Source organism: Mycetomoellerius zeteki, unplaced genomic scaffold (genome assembly GCF_001594055.1).
Source record: "Mycetomoellerius zeteki isolate Tzet28-1 unplaced genomic scaffold, Tzet1.0 scaffold119, whole genome shotgun sequence".
In the NCBI taxonomy this organism is placed as follows: Eukaryota; Metazoa; Arthropoda; class Insecta; order Hymenoptera; family Formicidae; genus Mycetomoellerius; species Mycetomoellerius zeteki.
This window is the reverse complement of record NW_017256116.1, coordinates 810,010-830,612: the sequence shown is the minus strand read 5'-3', so window position 1 is coordinate 830,612 and position 20,603 is coordinate 810,010. Positions and strand designations below refer to the sequence as shown.

Below are 20,603 nucleotides of genomic sequence, written 5' to 3'. Positions count from 1 at the left end.
TTTTTATATACTAAATAAATATATTTTTATATTTAATAAATATTTAGTTGGTACTATTCAAATAAATATTTATTGAAATTTAGGATTTTTTTTTTTCTGAGTGTACTGTAATACTACAAATTACAACGACCTAACAATACGTATGCAATATTTACACAGAATTACGATTATTAATTTATTTGGATAATTACGCGCTGATTGTAACTATTCAAGTAATCAGTTTGCAAATCATAATATTAATAATCCTATAACTACAAGAATAAATTTTACAATTGTCGAAACTATTTAATTAAAATAATTAAGAATTATTTTCGAAAAATTTTATTTGCAGGAGATAATGACGATCGACAAACCGGACATTCTTTACTACATGCTGCAGTGCTTGAATGTAATGTGTTTGTATGGTGATGCATTTAATACTGCGGTGAAGGATCATCAAGGATTCTTTATATGGTGCCAAGAGAATTTATTAATAAAAAAGTATGTATTAGCTACACTTGTTAAAGTATTTTCTACGGACCTGACTAAATACCAAAACTTGCGTAATTCCAATTAATCTTTTCAATCATTTATTATCCTTTACAGTTTATGGGAACTCCTAAACGCAGAACATTCGCATATAGCACAAGTGACCGTTCCGTTGTTATTGCATTGTGTAACATTACCCTGCGGCACCGACACTTTCTGGCGGCTTGTACAAGAAGAATTTCACAATTCTGATTGGCGCGTTAGATTCGTCGCGGGTAATCACATATAATATTATATGAATAAGTTGACTACTTGATTTATTATTATTCTAATGGGATCTTTCGCATTCTAGCACAGTATATTAATTTATTTTATATTCCCTTGTCTGTTAATTAATTTTATTTGTTAATTTCTGTATTTTATTTTCTAATTGACTTAAATTTAAAAAAATTAACATTCTATTATATTTCAGTCGAACGCGTTACATTAATCGCAAGATTTATGGATTCAACGCCATTGCGGAACATATTAAGTCTTCAAGCTGCATTAGCAAATGCATTCTGTTATTTAGTAACAAGTATGGACGACAATAATGTGTACGTTGCGCAGCGTGCTACCTTGTACCTCGGTACTATTCACGATACAGCAATTAGGGTAAATTTTATCAAGTGCTTGAAACTTCATCTATCTGAAATTTGAGTTTTTAAAGATCTATCATGTTTTCTCAATATTAGAGTATTTATTTATTGTCTAATATCATACATAATTTCTGGATCTTTGATAAGAAATTTAATTTTCCATATTCAAACTATTATTTATAATTTCAGTCATTAATTTTATGCCTGGAAACACAATTTGATTCCGTAATAGTAGACCGGCCAATGGTATTGCAATCGCTTTATCAACTACACAATAGTCTTAGCGATCGACGTATCTTAACGTGGGAATTTTTCTTGAATCGATTTGATACGTTATTTCTCGAGGCTCAAATCAACTTGGAGAAGTCGGGGGATGTGACTTATTTGCGCGGTTAGTATCATCCTATTAATGAGAAAAATATAAATATTATTTTACGCTATATCTCAAAAATTGCTTGAGTAAATGTACCGACGTTCTGAGTAAGCTTTTCTGCCATAGATTTAAAAAATACGGACATGAATAGCGAAATATTCATGAAGAAATTACATCGCGCACATGAAGCGTTATCTCAGTCTGACGGTAGTGGAACAAGTTCCGTAAAGACGTTGAGTGCGAGTTTTGGTACAAAATGGCCTTACAAGCGTACGATGTCCGCACCCGCGTCGATGATACCTCGACAAGACACTAAGCAAGGTACGTACCCTAAACGTTCCCGCTTTTCTCTAGTCCTCTTATCCCTATCGCCTTTTCGCGCACATCACAAACTATGTCGTACACTGTGTGTTACTTTTCTCCTTTTGTTTTCCGCATCTTTCACGCAGAAAAGGAAAAGGTGTACAGCCGACAGTATTCTGCGCCGATCTTGAAAAGGAAGAGCTCGAGATTCGGACTGGGTCAGTTGTTGGGGTCCACCCCACCTAATAACAGTATTGCAGGTAGAGTAGCGTGTGTTGCCTGCGTAGCTGTAGACGAGACATAAATGTACGCGCAAATATGTTGCTCGTTTGTATTACACGGATGTTAACGCAATCGACTCCAGATGGATCGTTCGAATAGGTCGAACGGTAAGTAGCAAGTCGCAAAATTCGCAAAAATGCTTTAGTGATGTCTGTTATTAATGTATGTTTAAAATGTGAAGATTATTGCTTTCGAAATCGTAAAGCAAATTGAGCAAGTTATGAAAGGACTTATAAATTGCTTTTAAATGCATGTTTTGCAATGTACAAGTAATAACAAAGATTTAAAAATAATGTTATCCTTTTTTTATTTAGATAATAAAATAGTAAAATAGATTTGATTGGGAAGATTTTTTTTATCTACAAAAAGCAAGACAAATTGTATACTTTATATAATATAAAAAATACAATTTTTCATTCTCGCCTAATCTCGAAATACAGCTTTGAATTAATAGTTTAGTTTTTCTTCGTGTATCGTTTTAATTAGTCTTTGATAATATGTGATGTGCATGCGTTTTTTTTTGTTTAGTGTAAATTTATGATTTACTTAGCATATATTTCTAATTAATTCTTTGAATTGTAAAAAGTGACATAGATATTATAGATAGAAATATACTCAATATTAATATTCTTACTTTGTAGATCTTATTTCTTCTTTTTGATGAATCTTATCAAACTATAGAACGCAATTAATATTGGAAAACTTTGCAGATGGTCACATACATTCTTTAAACATGGTCGATGAAGCTAGTACGTTGCCAGGATATACTCACAAAATTGTGGATCTTGAAGAAGCAGATAAAGAAACTATGCATCTATTAGTTTTCCTCTTAATGCAATTTCTATCAAGACAGGATCAGGTAAATCATCAACCTATTAAATCTATACAAAAGAAAGCTTTCGATATACATTTAACGTAAAATATTTAAAAATCGCAAAACATTTTCTCGATCTTAAATGTTTAATTTATGATTCGATCTTAAGTGTTCAATTTTATAAATTGATGTCATTCAATCAGGCCTACCCGACGGATGAGAAACCAATGTCGAAAACGCAGGGTATAGTCTTGCGGCATTTATATCTTCTATTGGGATACAATCAGACAGAGCGCACTTTCCATACCACTCCACAACGTTTAAGGTAAGATTTCCATGACATTATTGTATTAATTATTGTTAGAGTTATTATAAATAAGCATTTGAATTATATTAATAGTTTAACAGCTCTCGGGTACAATGATGATTGTAAAAAATATCGCAATCAAGTAAATGGAACAATTTCCAATTTTGTCGGTGTTCAATTATGCATCAAATTTTTGTATCAGAGATCTCTTACGTTTATTGTTTTTTATTATTTTAATAAAATTTATAACAATAGAATCATTATAGGTTGTCGCCAGCGTTTAACGTCTTCATTGCTAATTTGCCACAACTATTAGACCAGAATCATGTAATGGGCTGGCTGATGACGCCACCAGTTTTGGCGATATTACAATATTGTCCTTGCCCTCCGCAATCTACACCTCCAACTGATCATCAACCACCGAACTACAGCCTTTGGTATTTAGAGCCACACATCAGGCGGTCTTGGTTGATGTCTTTGCTTGTTATTTTATACAAGGTGAAAAGTTTATATGAAAAATAATGAACATATTATGTACATATATAAAATAAAATTCGCAAAATGTGCAAAATTCCTTTTTAGGAAAGCTATATGTATGATAAGCATAAATCTATGTATCTTTGCAAGTAATTATACAAGAATATACGAATTTTTGCGCGAATCGATTATTACAGATGAATTTTTCACATTAGTAATTATAAATCGTTCTTTTAGTGTCAGTATGGGCAGCAGCCATGGTGTAATCAACTTCAAGCATTAGTGAAGATAGTTTTGAATACGCTTAATACTCAACATCATCAGTGTAGAAGAATACCAGCGACTATAGTTATGGGTGCACCGCCTTCGAGATCTCGTGGTAATTGAATTCAAACAAGCTTAAAAGATCGTGAACATCGTATCTCGGACAGTAATTATGAAGTAATTATATATCCTTCAGATGTGTCTCAACCCTCGCTCGGAGTAGAACATGAGTTGACAACAAACACGGTAGGAGAAATAGACACGGAAACTCCGCCGATGCGCGCACCAATCTCGGTACATCAACGCAGTCCTGGAGGAATGCACGGGCAAATGGAAACTCATTGGGAAGAGAATAGTAGTCCAGCGTGTCGTTATTTCAACAAACATTTTACCAGGTCAATAAAATTTGTAGTACCTTTGAAATAGTTGGTACTCTTACACGAAGAATTACAGAAAAAGATTATGGTTAAAGAATAGATGAAAATATAATAGAAACGAAAATAATATATATTTTATTTAGTAGCAATTATTAGCATTTTTTCAGAAGAGATTACTTATTATAATTTTTATACATACTTAGCGCGCGATCAATTATCTTATTGTTACAGTATTCTCTCTTAGATAATATTTAATAGAGGCATTGAATTGTGTTAACGTTATTACGCTTCTGTCTTTATTTAAGTAGTCTATATAAGTAGTGACATGTTACAATTTGTCCCTATTGTGAATACTTTTGCAAAGTTATTCGATCAATGCGGATGATACGGAGTCCGAGCTGGCAGCGATTCCTGAGAGCCCAAAATCTGACAGCACCTTACATGGCAGCAGTGGAGGATCCCTTGGGGAATTAGAAGAAACGGTTCCCAGAAACGCATCTCTTCAAGAACCACATATGTCGATTGTGTTGGATGGGACGGCTGAACCGAACAATCGAAATATTAATAAGCCAAAGGCAGAATCCGTGACGAAGCCTATATGGTTCTTAGGTGGAAATGAAGATGAAGTTAATCAAGTAACTATTATAAATCAACCTGCATAAAATAATTAATGTATAATAGAAAAAAGAACCAATTTTAAATAAAGTGAAAACATTCTCAAATTTTTACGGCAAAATACGAAATAATTGAAATTTATTGAACGAATTAAAAACGTGTGATCACTTGCTGCAGGGAAATAAAAGCGGTCCTCAAAAGAAATGGAGTGTATATGAAGGAGTGAAAATGATGGTAACAAGCACATTTCTTACTGGACAACAAGAGCCTCCAAGACTTTTCCCTAAAACAGCTATGCCAACAAAAAACGGCAAAGGACATTTACCTTACAACGGAGACACATCGAAAACATACGATTTATCGAGTGCTTTCACACTTGCTACCAGTATATCTCATATTCAAAAGTAAGACTGGACATCTTTCCAGCTATTATTCACTTTCTGCAGCTCTCTCCTCTCTCTCTCTCTCTCTCTCTATTATCAACTTACTAATAATAACACACATATTTATTTTTATTAATATCAAAAAAATATATTTGTATTCTTTCTTTATAAATTTTTAGACCTGAATTACCAAAGATAAAGGATAAGGAGCCAGAAAAGAATAAAGGAAAGGAGAAAGAAAAGGAAAAGGAGAAAGAGAAAGAAACAGAAAAGGAAAAGGAGACGGAAATAGATGAGGAGAAACAAAAAGAAAAGGAGAAAGAAAAAGCGCTCGTTAAAATTGTCGGGACTATCAATAATATCGAGCCTCTGAACGCTAAGCACTTAGGTAGACAGAAACATGTGGAACAGATCACAATTACAGCGACATCGCCGATTTCACCTTGCCAAGTAATTACAGTGACGAACAGCGATAATTCGAGTTCACCGGCACTGAGTTCTTCTATATCATCGCAAATCATAAGTACAGAGAATGGACAGCAAACAGGTGATCCTCCTACTGGTCTACAACCTTTAATGACTACTCCGACCGTTGAACGATTGCTTCCCATTGGTACAATAGCTCGAGCGACTGGTAAGCAATTCGTATTATTATTTTATTAATTAATAATAAATAAGGTACATAATTTCTTTTATTAGGATCACGAACTACGCAACGTGTGTTAAAATGCGAAGATACGTATGGCTCTCCAGAATCGCCATTGTCAAAAATGGACATTTTGACAGTCAGTAAGTAAAATGATTTAAAGTGATAAAGAAATAGATATATTTAATAACGCGAGCAAAGTAAAATGGAAGGAAAGTTGTTTAATCTAAAAAAAGATTGAAGTAATTTTAACTGTAATTTTATAGGTTCCTCATTTGACCAAGATAGCGAAACTTGTATGTCCAGTGATATTACGAGTCCGCATAGCGTTTCCCAGCTGGAATTTCCAACGCCGGAACGATTACTGCCGGTTGGGCCTCAAAGAGATTTCCCCAGTTTAGTCGAGCGAGTACGTCAAGCTCTCGATATTTCAGATGTCGAAGGTTTGTATGTGCTAATCCTAGGTCTTAGTAATAAGCCGATAACAAATATTCACGCATGCGTAATGTTTTAACGAAAGTTGTCACAATCAAACACTCCGAAATATTTCTCTTTTAGATATAAATAATAAATCGAATGAAGATGCAAAACGTGACACCCATGATATAACACTCATGAAACAGGATAGTGGAACATCTGATAATGTGGTAAGAATATATTTTTTATTGATTCTTTTATAATCTCGCGTGATCTACGAACGCACAAAATTATTTTTTAGGCAAAATAAAATTGTAAAAATAAAATATCTTCTATTTATTATCCACAGTCAACATCACTCGTACCGACGTGCAATGAAATTAATTCGAGTAGATCGCCAAGTCCGAGAAGGCTAATTAAACAGGTGGCTTTGGAATCGTCCCCTCCAGCGATCGATCCCGGAGATTTCGTCTCGAAAATAGCAGACTATGATCAGAAGATTAAGTCAAAAGATCAATTTCGAATTCAACGTGACAGAGCACGGAAAATCACCGCTATAACGGATCAAGATATGATTATTCACGCGAGACGAATGGAATCCTGGTAAATTTCTTATTAGTACTTTTGTAACAAAATTATACGGATGATACATAATACAGATATCATATTTTAATTTGCGTATATTTGTCTCGATAGGTCTGGCCCACAAGTCCAACAAAATTTAGATTTTTTCTCTCAACAAGCGTATCATGCGGATTTTAATTTAAAACAAAGTTTATTTCGAATCGGCGACGATTGCATTTACGATAGGTATAATTTAATATGCTAGATGTGTTATTAAACCAAATTATTAGCATCGCACTGAATTTGATTCGATAACATTACTACAGATGTTCGGAGTGCGGAATAATAAGAGAAGAATACTCCGATGAAGAACTTGGATTGTGTATAATAACTTTGGGAACGTTTATTCATCGAGAGCCATCCCTAGCGGCACCGTTATTACCAGAAATACTCGGCGTGGTTACCAAGTAAATATTATTAGAACTTGTTACAATATCTCCGCTCGTAGGGCAAATAGAAAAAAAATAAATGCACTTTCATTATGTAATTCGGTTACGAGCTATCGATCGACCATACATAGAATTTGATCGGCACAGCCATTATTAAGATATAATAATCGAGATCTCGGAAAACTCACCGCTCCGCGTAAAGATACACTGTAGTGTCTCGCGCTAAAAAGTTATGCGTTTTTCTTAGCGCCGAGACACAACCGTGATATTTTTACCATATTTTGAAGCTGATGAAATAAAGTACTAATGTATTACTTGTGTGTACTAGGGTTGCTCTTAATGCAATGTATCCTTGGCAAAGCGAAACGAATATGCACCTCCCAGGTGGTGCGGTCAGCGTAGCGCACCAATTTCTCAGATGCGTTCTTCATCAATTAGCACCTAATGGAGTATTTATGCAAATGTTTCAGACTCATTTAAACGGTAAGAATATCATATTGATAGATTAATAGAATTCAAATAATTTTCCTAATTCTGAAATTTTTATTATAAGAGTGCATGCTGTGAAAGGTTTTCTGGTAATTGTCACGCATATTTTACGAATACAGCTATTGTCAATTTCCCTGGAAAATTTCAAATAATAGTAAGTTCTTTTATTGTTATCTATTGTTATACATTCTATTCTTTCAACTTGCAGAAACGACAAGGTTGCAGTTCTTCAAAAGCGTTGCGCAAGCCTTAGTTGATTTTAACGAGTTAAATCCAATCGCGCCATTGCAATTGTTGCTCGAGGTAAGAAAATTTAAGTGTTACGCGTAAAAAATAAGTTCTTAATTGTTTTTGTAATTTGCTAAGTGTATTTTTTACGTTAGAATGTATAAAAAAATAAATTTTATCCTGTAAAATTCAATTTTAGACGTTAAACATGAAAAAGTCATTGCCGCTGGAACGGTTGCCAATAATATTATATAATATAGCATGTTACTTGGATTGTTTGCCATTGGAAGCAGGATTGGGTCCTGCTGCGGCCACATGGAGTGGATTACTGACACAGTTTGATGGATTATTTCGAAGACTCGTTCTTATGCTTCCTTCCATCGAGGATATTACTCCTCTCTTACGAATTATGATTTCAATATTAAAGGTTCCAGGGATTCAACAATCGAAGGTACTTCAATCAGTAAAATTAAATGAGATTTTTCTTTCTTGTTTTCAGATTACTAATTAAAAGAAATTAATGTATAGTTTATTTATTAATTTACTAATTAATTAAATATTGTATTTCAATATTTTTTTAGGGAATGCTGGATCCATTCTCCAAAATATTAAGTTACGCTATACAAAATTCAACATTGCAATATAATTATTTAACGGACTTGTGCTATTTGTGCCATAGAGGATTTACTCGTGATCGTGACAAACACTTTTTTGGAAGGACGATTGTATTCGAATTAATTCAGGCCATTAAATTTAAAATTACAATACCGGACTCCAACTTTTTATTATTGCTTCAATTTGTGCTCCAAGTAAGTAATTGTAATATTCATAAAATTACGTCAAGCTTTTCAATTTAAACTTTAGATATAATTTAATTAGTCTATAACTAAAAACTGACAAATTAAAGGAATATTAATAATAAGTAATTGATGCAGGATATTGGAGGATCCTTGCCTAATAGTGTCGTTGCAATGGAAAATAATATTCAGACAGACATGTCGCCGATCTATAATACGAATGCCTCTGAATCTTTAAAGAATCAGTTATCGGATGTCCTCGAATTTTTAACTGACTTTCATACTTTAAGTAAGATCAAGGTAATACATCTAATACGCACACGTGTGCTAAATCAATCGCTATTATAGTTAATAAGATTCTGCGAAATTAATTTTCCTCGTCACTTAAAGAACTTTTCCTTTCTCAGAGTTATAACAAAGGTATGCAAGCAGGATTAAACGAGGACACGATAGGCGGGATGTTAAAGTGTGGCCTTGCTCAATACGTAGCTTTAGAAATTACGAGAGGCAACAATAGAGAGAACAGAGCCGTAGCTCGTTACTTACCGTGGTTATACACCGTACCGTCTATACAACAAGGGTAAGCTATTTTTATCACTATTAGTCATCTCTTTTGTATTTTATACCACTAATAATATTTTATCTAATTAATGCAATTATAGGAACTAATTGAATTTACGTGAACATTTTAGAGCTCGTGAATACGTCGATTGTATTGGCCACATCAGACTCTTATCCTGGTTGTTACTGGGTTCACTTACGCACATAGCAATGTATACTGGCAACAATAACAGTCATTCTCATTCAACGGTACCGTTGGCGCAACCGATACCTCAAGAAGTATCTTGCCACATCGCAGATCACATACAAGTCATTTTCTCGGGGTTTCCAGAACAATCAAAAACCTCGGTCCTTCACATGTCCTCGCTCTTCCACGCGTTCATTCTTTGCCAAGTATTTATATTTCAGATTATAATATTTTTGATACAGGTTGTGAAATATTACACTTATAGTTTCTACTGAATTTGCATTAACGAAGCATTACGTTTTGACTTTAGCTTTGGACAATGTATTTGGAAGAAATGTCTAAGAATAATGCAACAAACAGCGAGAGCCACAATGTCACCATGAATATCTTGTTAGAATTTTGGGGGAAGATAACGCCATGTATTTTGCAACTCGTTTCCTATTCAAAAGCTGTGAGTACAAAATATTATTCGATATTATTTAAATTCTATCTGCTTAAATTGACATTCGAAATAAGCTTGAAGCAACAACATGAAGAAACAATTCAATTTTTAGCTCTCTGAAATGCTTAACTTGCATTTCTTAAGCTTGTTAGAAGCCTTATTAGAATGCGGATCAATTCTGTTGAGCAAATTACTACCTCTATGGAATGCTATATTATTTTCTCATCATGTTCAAGTAAGAACAGAATTGGAGATAAAATCGAACAATCGGAACAGAATGATAAAGTACAGTGACCAATTGTTGGCTTGTTTCATTTTTTAGCTACCAGGACATTTACAAATGCGGTTGCAAAATTGCCGCGATTTCCCACCGAATAAAATGGCGGAAAATTTCGTTTCTAATCGAAGAGAATCAAATGCGATACTCTTACGATGGTTACATCGTTTACAGTTTAAGATGGGCCAAATAGAAATGCAATCTTCTACCGCTACGCAATTCTATTCTATTTAAAAAAAAGGAAAGAGGAATTTAAAAACGAGCTTTACGAGATTTTACTTTGTGAAATTGTGGAAGATTTCACATTGATCAATAGTGTTGAAGATACAAAACGAGGTATATAAGAAGTGGTTCTTTAAATTATAATTACTTTAAATAATTTTAATAAATCGTTAAATTTAAACTATACCTAGTATTGAATTTTTCAAACACTTTTCATTTCCATAATCCAATCTCTAAACCAATCTCTTAAGTTCCTATATTTCGTATTTAAAATAACGATAAATTGATATGAGATCTGATTGAAAAATAATTTTTATTGAGCAAGATTATTTCACTATGTCGAATACAAAGAAAATTTGAGTTGCAATATTTTTAAATTTAACATGGATATACTTAGTGGACGAAAAATAATTGAAAACGGTGCTTTAAAATCATATTATAAGGTGTTTATACGTTTGCAATACATAATTTAAGTACTATGTGCAAGGTTGTTATTTAATGATCGCGTAAGAAATTTAAGTTAACGTTTCAAACTTTATACAATTCCAGCGTTTATACCGTTGTTGTTGTTGTCGTTGTTGCTAGTCCTTTTGGTTTAATCATCATCAATGCACGTTTTAGAGTATAATCCCAACCTCTCCAACGGAACCATACGATACCTTTAATATAACAGCATAATATTTATTCGTGAATACAGATTGAGAATTTAATTTTAATTTTTTCACAATTTACGATATTTATTCTATTAATTAGAAAGTCGAAATTTTTCTTAATTTTAATTTCTTAATTTTATTTACATTAGCGACTTATAAACATACCTTGTCGTGCAGTAACATCTTGTGGATCATTTATATAAAGACCATTTAAGCCACGTCCACAAGACTTCCACCACCAACCACCCTTGAGCATTGAAGCACAATTCAAGGATGATCTGTCATTATCCCTAAAAGCATAAATATATCTTTAATCCAATAAATTCTTATGACATATATGTATATTATATGATTTCACATGTGATAATATAAGAAGATATATTTTATTCGTTATATAATAAACGTTCGATATTATTTATTATATAAGATGTATCTTACCTGTTGTACGTAGAAAAAGGGCTATTGTTCGATCCGTACCAAGGATCGTTCAATGAATCTCCGGCATTTCCTTCATATCCATCTATCTCCAATTTATAATACTCTCCTTCTGAATAAATCTTAAAATGCGAATATTGTGCATACCTAATAAAATGAAATTATAATTATATTCGATCGATTTCAATTTATATCTGTGCAATCTATTTCCATTACGGAAACTGTAAAACTACACGTACATTATTAGTATCCTTTAACAATAGTAAAAAAGCTGCTATAATCAATCTACAATTTAGGCATATACCTTTTGTTACCTTCGAAGTCCTCAAGTTCAACTCTGAGCATGTAATCCTCATTATTTGTTAACATATATATGTTTTCATTGCCTAGCCAAAATTCTTTGGCGGGATCTCCAAATCCATTTTTATAATCTGCCCAATCTCTATTAAAATTCTCTCTTGGTTCTCCAAAATCATCTCTTCTTTGAATAACCTTTAAATGACAATTTATTGTAAACCGATTTACAACAAGTATTCAAGACACGTATGTAAATGTGCTCGTATTAATTAATCGATCGTTATTATATGTCTTCTCCACAGAAGTCTGTGATCTTCTGTCATTTTTTTACTTCATTTTTTGATAAGTGATGAAATTTAATTTTATTTTAATGTCGCCATTTAAATTGTATACATTTTTGATGTCGATAATAAACTCACCGTCCAGCCACCATCAGCAACTTCCTGTTCACAATAGACTTTAAGGAACCAATATGTCGTGCCGCGTATTTGTAGATAGTATACCCCACTGTCTCTCATTCCTCCATTTAATAAATCCACGCAAGAGTAACCCTGAAATTACAAAATGCAGAAGATAATTAAAAAAATTAAAAGTCGGTACGTATTATAGATATTATCAAAATCTTTTTTTTTTTCTGAAGTAATAAGTCCTGCGAAAAATATCTGATAAGAATCAAATAAAAATAAAAAATATATTAAAATATTTTAAACAATACATTCTTGACAATAATTTTTTGTAAATCTTTTTTTTGCAATGACGCGCTTTACATTGTTTGAGACAATTATGCTTTAAAAAGAAAGAAAACTACACGAAACATTAAAATACCTTGACATCCTTATAATTGATTAATATGTCGCTTGTGAAAGTAGAATTTGCTAAACTCGGTTTATTTTTAACACTCGGGAATATCACTCCTCGATTTCTGCTATTTGGTCTCGCGGTACTCGAAGATGTAGTCATAGGTGTCGTGGAACTATAAGTAGGATTATTCGAGGGTGAAGCGACGGATGATATCGATGTTGTAGTTGATAAGGGTGATGAGGCAGCGGGTAGCGTAGATGTAGGCATCTCCCTTACAAAATCTTCGGCTACGCTGACGTATCTTGGAATAAACAACATGAGACTTTATTTCGTGTTTGACTTATTAGATATTTCTTCTATTGTATTATGGAAAATACTTTGAACTGAAGGAAAGATTTCGTTGAAGAACAATTATATTGTGCAATCGTTACTATTTTTTAAATCAAACACTGTTGCAAATATGATAGTCATTACGTAATCCTTGATAATAATTTTGTAAAGTATCTAATACACTGAAAAAAATTTTAGTCATTTTTGGTCCAATGAATGATCGTTAATTAATATCCGATTTAATGTCCGACTTAATGTAGTTAATTCATTGATAACTGAATTCGTTTATATAATTATTTATTCATCTTTGCAATGAATTCTAGTAATAGTTTTATAACTTAAATCATAATGAGAATTCATTGGACCAATTTTAATTATTTTTTCATAATTCAATAAATATTTTATTGTATTTACGTACAGTTTTGGTTCAGTGTGTAAAGAATACTTACCTGCTTGGATCATATTCAACGAGCCGATCGATCGTTGGATCTAATAACAATTCAGCCGCAATCGGACGTTGCGCGAGAGTAGCTACATCATCCTCTTGTTTCCTCAAGCGGCTTTCGACGCCTTCGAGGTTTTCGATAATTTTGTTTGTTTTTGATCTTAGATCGGCGTGAATTTCGTTAATCGCTCTCTCTTGCCTTTGAGTCTGAGTAAGTAATTCGTCGGATTTTGGCAGCAAGTCGTCCACTGAACTTTTGGTTCCCATCTAATATTATTCAAATTAACATTATGTTATTTTTTATGTTATTATGCGCAAACTGATTGTAATATCAATTCCTTAACAACATTAATGCATTCCCGAAAATAAAATTCTATTGTTATAATTTCATATTTAAAACTCACCACTACGTTCCAAACTTGATCCATTTTTTCAGAAACGGTAAGCATCGGATACATTTGTTCAGTAAGACGATCGATCTTGCTTTGTTTCGTCGGGGCTTCGGTTGTTGTTAAATTAAGACGATTATGTCGATTGTTCTCGTTATTTTTCTCGACAATAGCTTCGTGCACGTCACTAATCATATTGTACACCGCTCCGAGATTATCCGACACTAGATTCATATGGAACTGAAGCTTTCGATCCATATTACCTGTCGCTTGCTTAAGATTCTCAATCTCGAGCGTCATATGGTTCATCACCTCGTTACTCATAGCCTTGGTGATCTCGATGACGCTCATACTGACGGGTTTCTTTTCGCTCGCCTCGGCATTTATATCATCATTTTGTAAGAAATTGTTATCGAGCTGATTCTTAAGATTGACAAGCTTATGATCAATATCGGAAACTTTCTGATCCAGAGAAATCAATTTTTCGCCGACAGTTTCTGGCGCTTGATCGTTTTGATCATGATGAATCACACGTATCAATGGAACTGTAACATTTTAGTTAAACATTGCAATACGATTTGATTTCAATTACGTTATCTTCTTTATTTGCACAATGTAACAAAAGTGAAATATGCTATTTTGAAATAAGAAACTTATTTTTTATTTTGCTTTATTTTTTTAATAAGAAACTTGACTCATTTCCTTTGCATCTATATATATATATATATATATGTTTCGGTAGCTTAATAAATATTTTAAAACAGCCTGATACAATTTTTTCTTTTTATGTGTCATAAGCGAAAAAAGAAATCGAGATCGATTAAATAACCAGATATAAAGTATAAACTCCGTGAAGATATGTATCACATACTTACTATCTTCTGTATGACTTCCGCTCTTACTTTCGGTAATCCTCGTTGCAACTTCCGCGGGTATGCTAGGATACGCATTGAAAAGTTTCAAATCTAATGTCCTAAGTTTAGTAATGACTGCGTCTGTTTTGTCAATGTTATCGTTTACACGTGAATCTAAAGCCTCTACTCTTCTCATCAAATGCTCCACCGCCTTATCTAAATTCTCGATTCGCTGTAACTTGGACTCCAAAGTTGATACTATTACTTCAAAGACGTTGAAAAGGTATTGCTCTCTACAACAGATAATATTTATTGCCTTCGTCTAATTGTTACTTCACATCATTGCCAATATCAGAATATATATACGGATGTCTATCAAAAAGATTCTTCAAAGATAAAATAAATCGTTCAAATATCTTTTTATGATATACATTTATTTATATTTATTATATGTATTTTTGATGAAATATCTTTTCTTGACTATTATTATTTGTATATATATAAATAAATTTTCGTTAATGAATTTATTATTGGCAATTTGATTAATAACGGCAGTATAAGTTTAGCATTGAAAAATTACTCAATTGTTCCAGTCGTTATTGCATTAAATGAAAGAGATTTATTATAGTGAATCGAACATTTGCAACGACTCTTCATGGCTCTACTGAAGATACATCGCATTTAGTGTCATTAAAGTGAAGCTACAACATCGCGTGATGCACGGTTATGAATACATTCGCAAACTAAATGGAAAGTTTCGTAAGCGAAATATCGGCAAGCTTTGGGAGTATGATCGACTGGTTTACGTAACGAGCGGTTAACTGTTCAGTTCTCCCGTTTATAAGATCTGTTATTACGGTTCATTTTGTACTTTATCCGTCGCGTAAAATCGAAATGTTCTCGTTCGAGTAAAAAAATGGAAAGAGAAGAAAAGTCAGGATGTAATGACATCCTCTCTGTATTCTCACCTATTTCGTTGCAAATTGCGTGAGGACGGCTGTAGCGTTGCGCCGGTATTATTATGGCTAGCACTACGCGTGCCACGCTGATCAGCGGATGTTCGAGGTAATCGAGGACTTCCCGCTAAGACAAAGCCCAAAACGCAAGTGATAACGAGCACCGTTCGTTTCATAATTACAATGTCCTGCAAACCGTAAATTTCAAAAAGCCTCGAACAATGATCGACGCAATTACGTTTGAAGACGTGAGCGCATAATTACATGAACGAAAAATTCATTCAATTTACAATTAAGTCGATTTCTTGAGAAGTCCGATGAAAAAAAATTCGCGGGCGAACGTGCGCGAATCCGTGTACGCTTTCGATTTTCCTTCCTTCCTTCCTTTCTTCCGTTTTGTTTAGCCTCGTCACATGCGTGAATATACATTTAACTTCTGGTCCACACTCACTTGTTGCACGTACACTTTGATTTATCACATAGTGTCGCGCGGATATAAATGAAGGCGTGATTGAGATTCATTTGTACGGTGAACTCTCGTCCATACATTATAATTACATACAAGGAGTCTGATTAAACTTTTCTGTACGGATCCGTGCGCTACTTGACGAACACATAGAATATCTTTTAAAAATGCGTCAACGCATCGCGAGCGATTTTCACTCGAAAAATAGCAAAATAAATTATTATTATTATTATATATCCGAATACGATTTTCCGCGTTACGCAATCACTACTTGTCTTATTATTTTTAACGGAAGAGTTCTTAGGCTTAGGACGGAAAGGTAGTTTCAATATTCACGCGCACTTGCACTTTTTTTTAAAAGCAGAAATTTAATAAAAATACGAAAATGCCATATAAACTTTGCGTTATTGCATGAGGAAAGATATCCAATTTAATCGAGATAGCCTCACTTCACTAAACGTTGTAGATTTAGGCAGCCAATTCTTATCACAATTCGATTGAAAAACGACGATGTTTGCATGAAATTTCATGTATCTCTCTCACTTTTTCCTTTTTTTATTCCCCTCTTTTTTCTTTTTCTTCCTTCTTGCAGTTTTGCTGTTAATGTCGCCCTCGTGTTGTCCTGTAGGTAGAATTCTTCAAAAACAGGCGCAACTTGAAGGACAGCTGACGATCGAGATTGATTACGACGAAACAGCGTCGGACAAGTGTATAGAAAGTTGAGAAGCGATGATTGAAATATTGCGTGTACCGCGGATGAGTCAACTGACGCGTCGATACGGTAATTAATTAGCGAAGCGATTAGAGCGGATCTCCCTTTTTAAAAAATTTTTTTCTCCTTTTTTTTACAGCGTGTCGACTACGGCCGTAGAACCGGTCGATTGGAGCCGTACGGGTATGTACATCGCACGGGTCGGACGGAACAACACGCTACGGCATGGCACGTCGGTCGTGGATAGCCGACGAGAGCACGACGGGCACGCAGTTTTCGGTCAACTGTAAGACTTACTTTCACATTAAAGTGGCCGCGCGCTCGCGCGCACGCGAACGTACGGCAAGCGAGCGAGCGAGCGAGCGAGCGAGCGTACTCGACAGTCGCGACAGCCGCTCGTGAAACCGTTTCCTCCCCCGCTACCGCTGGTTCTCGGACTCTCACTACCATTCCTTTTCAACTTGGAGAACCAGCGCGGCGGTCCTGGTCCCATTCTCCAGTCTCGGTCGACCTGTACAGGTGGCGGTGAACGCGGTGAAAGGGTGGGGTGTTAAGACCCCACGGAACCCTGGAGAACCTTTCCCCGTTCCCGTCGTAATACTATCGCTGCCGCATAGACCGTGAGCAGCGAGTTGCGACCGGGAACCTTTGCAGAAAACGAAACCGAGAGTGCTGGCCGGAATGAAAGGGGACCGCATTGCGTCGCCATCCGGTTATGGATTTTCATTCAGGAAATACACACATATACAGCACACACCCCGCCCGCTTCGAATCTCTTTTCGCTGCGATTATCGTAACGCTTTGTTCTCAGAACCCTTTACGGAGCGAACACCAACGCGAGATCGTTCTGCAATACAGAGATTGAGAAGCATGAGAAATCTGCAGTTTTATGGTGTTCGCTGTATTTTTAAAAATTCAACTCTGAATATAGTCTTATTTCTACATAACATATTATTTCCTGCAAAAAGATTAAAATTAAAGATTTGTCAAATATGAAAATGACTTTCAAAACTTCTCAGCAAACACTCAGCCAACTAACAGTAATATAATATAATTGTTACATATATAATTTCCCACCTAACGATATAATTGTTACTTGTTATATAACTGTTATATGTTATATTGTTGAGTGAGAGGTTTTAATTAACAATCCTCCCACACTGAGGCTATCTAAGGTATGGCAGTCATGGCACGTGCCCTGGGCGCCACTTGAAGGGGGGCGTCGAATGGCGCAAAGTAATTTTTATTAACTCAGTACGATCCAATGTATTATATTTCCTCAAACATATGGTATACATCAATGAATCAAACTATCAATCTGACAACCGAATTTTATATCTAAAATTTTGTGAAAAATACCGTTTTCTTCGTTAAAATAATAGTCAAATATTTTATTTATATAATTTTTTTTATTCACTAAAAACTAATTATAATTACACTCTACATAATTTAAAATATTTTTAATTGAAATGTTTACTTCAAAATATTAATGTCGCAGAAATTATAAATTATAAACATGAAATCTTCATGACAATTTAATTAGTAAAAGCCAAGTTTATTTTTTGCAATGTGAAAGACAGGTCAAGGCTTAATAATTGTTTAAGTCAATTATTATATTTTGTTTTAAATAAATCTTTGTGTGGAAATTTTTTCGTAAAAATACATTTCCTTTTCATACTTCTTTTTTTCTTAGTAACGATAAACTTTTGTCTGAAAAAAATAACTTTGAACAGATCATAGATCAATTTGCAACAGCAAGGAAGCAAGGAAGGTGCAGTTATAATTTTTAGTCATAATGTAAGTAGCCATAATGTAAGTAAATGTAATGTAGTGCGAATAAATAAAAAATAAACATACTTGACTTTTTGAGCTAATATTATGTAAAATTATCTAAAACATGGATTTCAGATATTTGGACAGAGGCGCAATTTCAGTGCTTGCCATAGGAGCTATTTTCCGTAGATATGCCTCTACTCTCACAACAACACAAACTAACAGATAATATTACATCAATGTTATCAAGCGACGCGGTAACATCGCGACGCCAAGTGCACAAAAATATAAAACGCTTGACGTGTGAACGTCATTGCGTATGTTTGTGGCGTTGCCAAATTCGCTACGCTATCACTAGCTTTATCTGGAGTTTTGACATCAACAAACTTTAGATTAAAATTACTCAGAAATTAAAACCACAATCAAAAATCTAAAAACATTTTTATTATATAATATCATCAGTATCTTTCGATTGCATCCAGTTCGAGTAAAATTGGTGCAGCTGATACCGAGGTCTGGAATTCGAGCCCTGAAAAGCGATCATTTCAGATTTTCAGATTTTTTCAGTCGTACGTGTGACATATATATGTAAAGCATTTTGTCTATTAAGCTGTCTTTCACAATGCCTTCATTCAAATAATATTACATTAAAATTAGCAATATAAGTGTGTGTGTGTGTGAACACTAATACACGTACCTACATATCGGGCGACGACAACGCCGACGATGTTATGTTTCCAGAAATTTACAAAAAGCAGTGAAATCCCTAAAAAAAACCTCTAAAAAAATTATAGAATGTATTGAATTTTATTATGTAATACCTCGTTTTTTCTTAACATAAAATTTGTAATTTAGACTCTTGTCTTTTATTATAATTATTGTTTAAAAAAACCTCTTTGAAAAAGAAAAAATATGCTCCAAGTGCATAAAAAAGGTATCGAATATTACATTCCTTTTAAAAACGGATACAAAATAAATGCAATTAGTCAAGTATTTCATAACGCAAGACACAAAATAGATTGAAAGTGACTGAAATGGTCAGCTGGATTATAGTGAAGAAACTATTTTGTGTCTTGCATTATGAATTACTTGGCTAATTGCATTTATTTTGTATCCATTTTTTAATAAAAGGAATGTAATATTTGATACTTTTTTTATGTACTTGACGCATATTTTTTCTTTTATAAAGAAGTTTTTTTAGGATATATTGGAGGATGATGGTCTAATTAAGACCGAAACGTTTATATTTTATGCACAATTTTGTTAAAATTAATAAATCTATATATTATACGCTTTTTGCGTAATGGTGTATGCTCTTTAAAATTATTGTTTTGAATTTTTAGCCACTTATTTTTGTTTATTGTTAAGAATTAAAACTATTATTACTTGAGTTGGAATAATAGTTTTGGAATAATAAAAAGATACATAACGTATCACTATTTGAAACATTTGAAACAAAACCGCTTACATAAAGAAATCAACTAAATACGAGAGCGTCAATTACTGTTAAAGTTAAATATTTAGGGTAATCAATATTTTTATAAAGAACAATAATATCGCAAGCCATACTGATTAAAGAAACGCGGTTTTTCGAAAAAATTTTATCTGAAGTTTATAGGTCTTTGATTTTAATTTTTTATAAAAGATACGATAAAAAGTAGGTTATCTGACGAGTCAATCATTTACATCTAATATTCGCTTTGACGAAAACAGAAATTGGAGCAAATTGAATATAAAAGTGATGAAAGAGCGTAAAATTTAATACAAGGCATTTACGCTTTCTTTGTGAAAGTGTGAAAATCTTTGCTTTTGGTATAAAATTTGAATTATCAATTTCGGCGAATTATTTATAACATTTTTCTTATCCGTTTTAGCATATACGCTGATATAAAGCTCTATAATCTGTCACATC

At 33.6% G+C, this 20,603-nt stretch overlaps 2 protein-coding genes across 5 annotated transcripts in view; one reads left to right on the top strand and one right to left on the bottom strand.

The window, feature by feature from the left end:
• The window catches only part of unc79 (UNC-79 domain-containing protein), an 18,202-nt gene extending 7,604 nt beyond the window's left edge, over positions 1–10,598 (top strand). For both annotated transcript variants that reach the window (XM_018460507.1, XM_018460498.1), the window contains 30 exons: positions 332–480; positions 586–743; positions 941–1,122; positions 1,296–1,497; positions 1,606–1,800; positions 1,929–2,042; positions 2,775–2,923; positions 3,082–3,203; positions 3,452–3,683; positions 3,900–4,041; positions 4,123–4,321; positions 4,668–4,938; positions 5,096–5,322; positions 5,481–5,935; positions 6,001–6,090; positions 6,214–6,390; positions 6,506–6,594; positions 6,714–6,967; positions 7,061–7,174; positions 7,255–7,395; positions 7,706–7,860; positions 8,075–8,169; positions 8,294–8,545; positions 8,676–8,903; positions 9,030–9,191; positions 9,299–9,471; positions 9,584–9,845; positions 9,950–10,090; positions 10,194–10,316; positions 10,404–10,598. In XM_018460507.1, the coding sequence (XP_018316009.1) occupies positions 332–480; positions 586–743; positions 941–1,122; positions 1,296–1,497; positions 1,606–1,800; positions 1,929–2,042; positions 2,775–2,923; positions 3,082–3,203; positions 3,452–3,683; positions 3,900–4,041; positions 4,123–4,321; positions 4,668–4,938; positions 5,096–5,322; positions 5,481–5,935; positions 6,001–6,090; positions 6,214–6,390; positions 6,506–6,594; positions 6,714–6,967; positions 7,061–7,174; positions 7,255–7,395; positions 7,706–7,860; positions 8,075–8,169; positions 8,294–8,545; positions 8,676–8,903; positions 9,030–9,191; positions 9,299–9,471; positions 9,584–9,845; positions 9,950–10,090; positions 10,194–10,316; positions 10,404–10,592 (5,442 nt within the window). In that variant the 3' untranslated portion in view covers positions 10,593–10,598. The remainder of the gene's footprint in view (positions 1–331; positions 481–585; positions 744–940; positions 1,123–1,295; positions 1,498–1,605; positions 1,801–1,928; positions 2,043–2,774; positions 2,924–3,081; positions 3,204–3,451; positions 3,684–3,899; positions 4,042–4,122; positions 4,322–4,667; positions 4,939–5,095; positions 5,323–5,480; positions 5,936–6,000; positions 6,091–6,213; positions 6,391–6,505; positions 6,595–6,713; positions 6,968–7,060; positions 7,175–7,254; positions 7,396–7,705; positions 7,861–8,074; positions 8,170–8,293; positions 8,546–8,675; positions 8,904–9,029; positions 9,192–9,298; positions 9,472–9,583; positions 9,846–9,949; positions 10,091–10,193; positions 10,317–10,403) is intronic.
• Positions 10,599–10,988: 390 nt separating this feature from the next.
• LOC108730767 (uncharacterized) lies at positions 10,989–16,432 on the bottom strand. 3 transcript variants are annotated; one of them, XM_018460691.1, is made up of 11 exons: positions 16,031–16,432; positions 15,753–15,928; positions 14,806–15,077; positions 13,946–14,475; positions 13,546–13,808; positions 12,791–13,067; positions 12,385–12,516; positions 11,973–12,160; positions 11,672–11,815; positions 11,399–11,523; positions 11,133–11,239 (listed from the first exon to the last, which is right to left on the bottom strand). In XM_018460691.1, the coding sequence occupies exons 2-11, from the start codon at positions 15,914–15,916 to the stop codon at positions 11,133–11,135; spliced, it is 2,202 nt and encodes a 733-aa protein (XP_018316193.1). In that variant the 5' UTR covers positions 15,917–15,928; positions 16,031–16,432. The 3 variants fall into 3 exon arrangements, with proteins under 3 accessions (XP_018316202.1, XP_018316193.1, XP_018316210.1); XM_018460700.1 differs by lacking the exon at positions 16,031–16,432 and having other exon boundaries at positions 10,989–11,239; positions 15,753–15,916; XM_018460708.1 differs by lacking the exons at positions 11,133–11,239; positions 11,399–11,523; positions 16,031–16,432 and having other exon boundaries at positions 11,681–11,815; positions 11,983–12,160; positions 15,753–16,012.
• Positions 16,433–20,603: the final 4,171 nt, after the last annotated feature.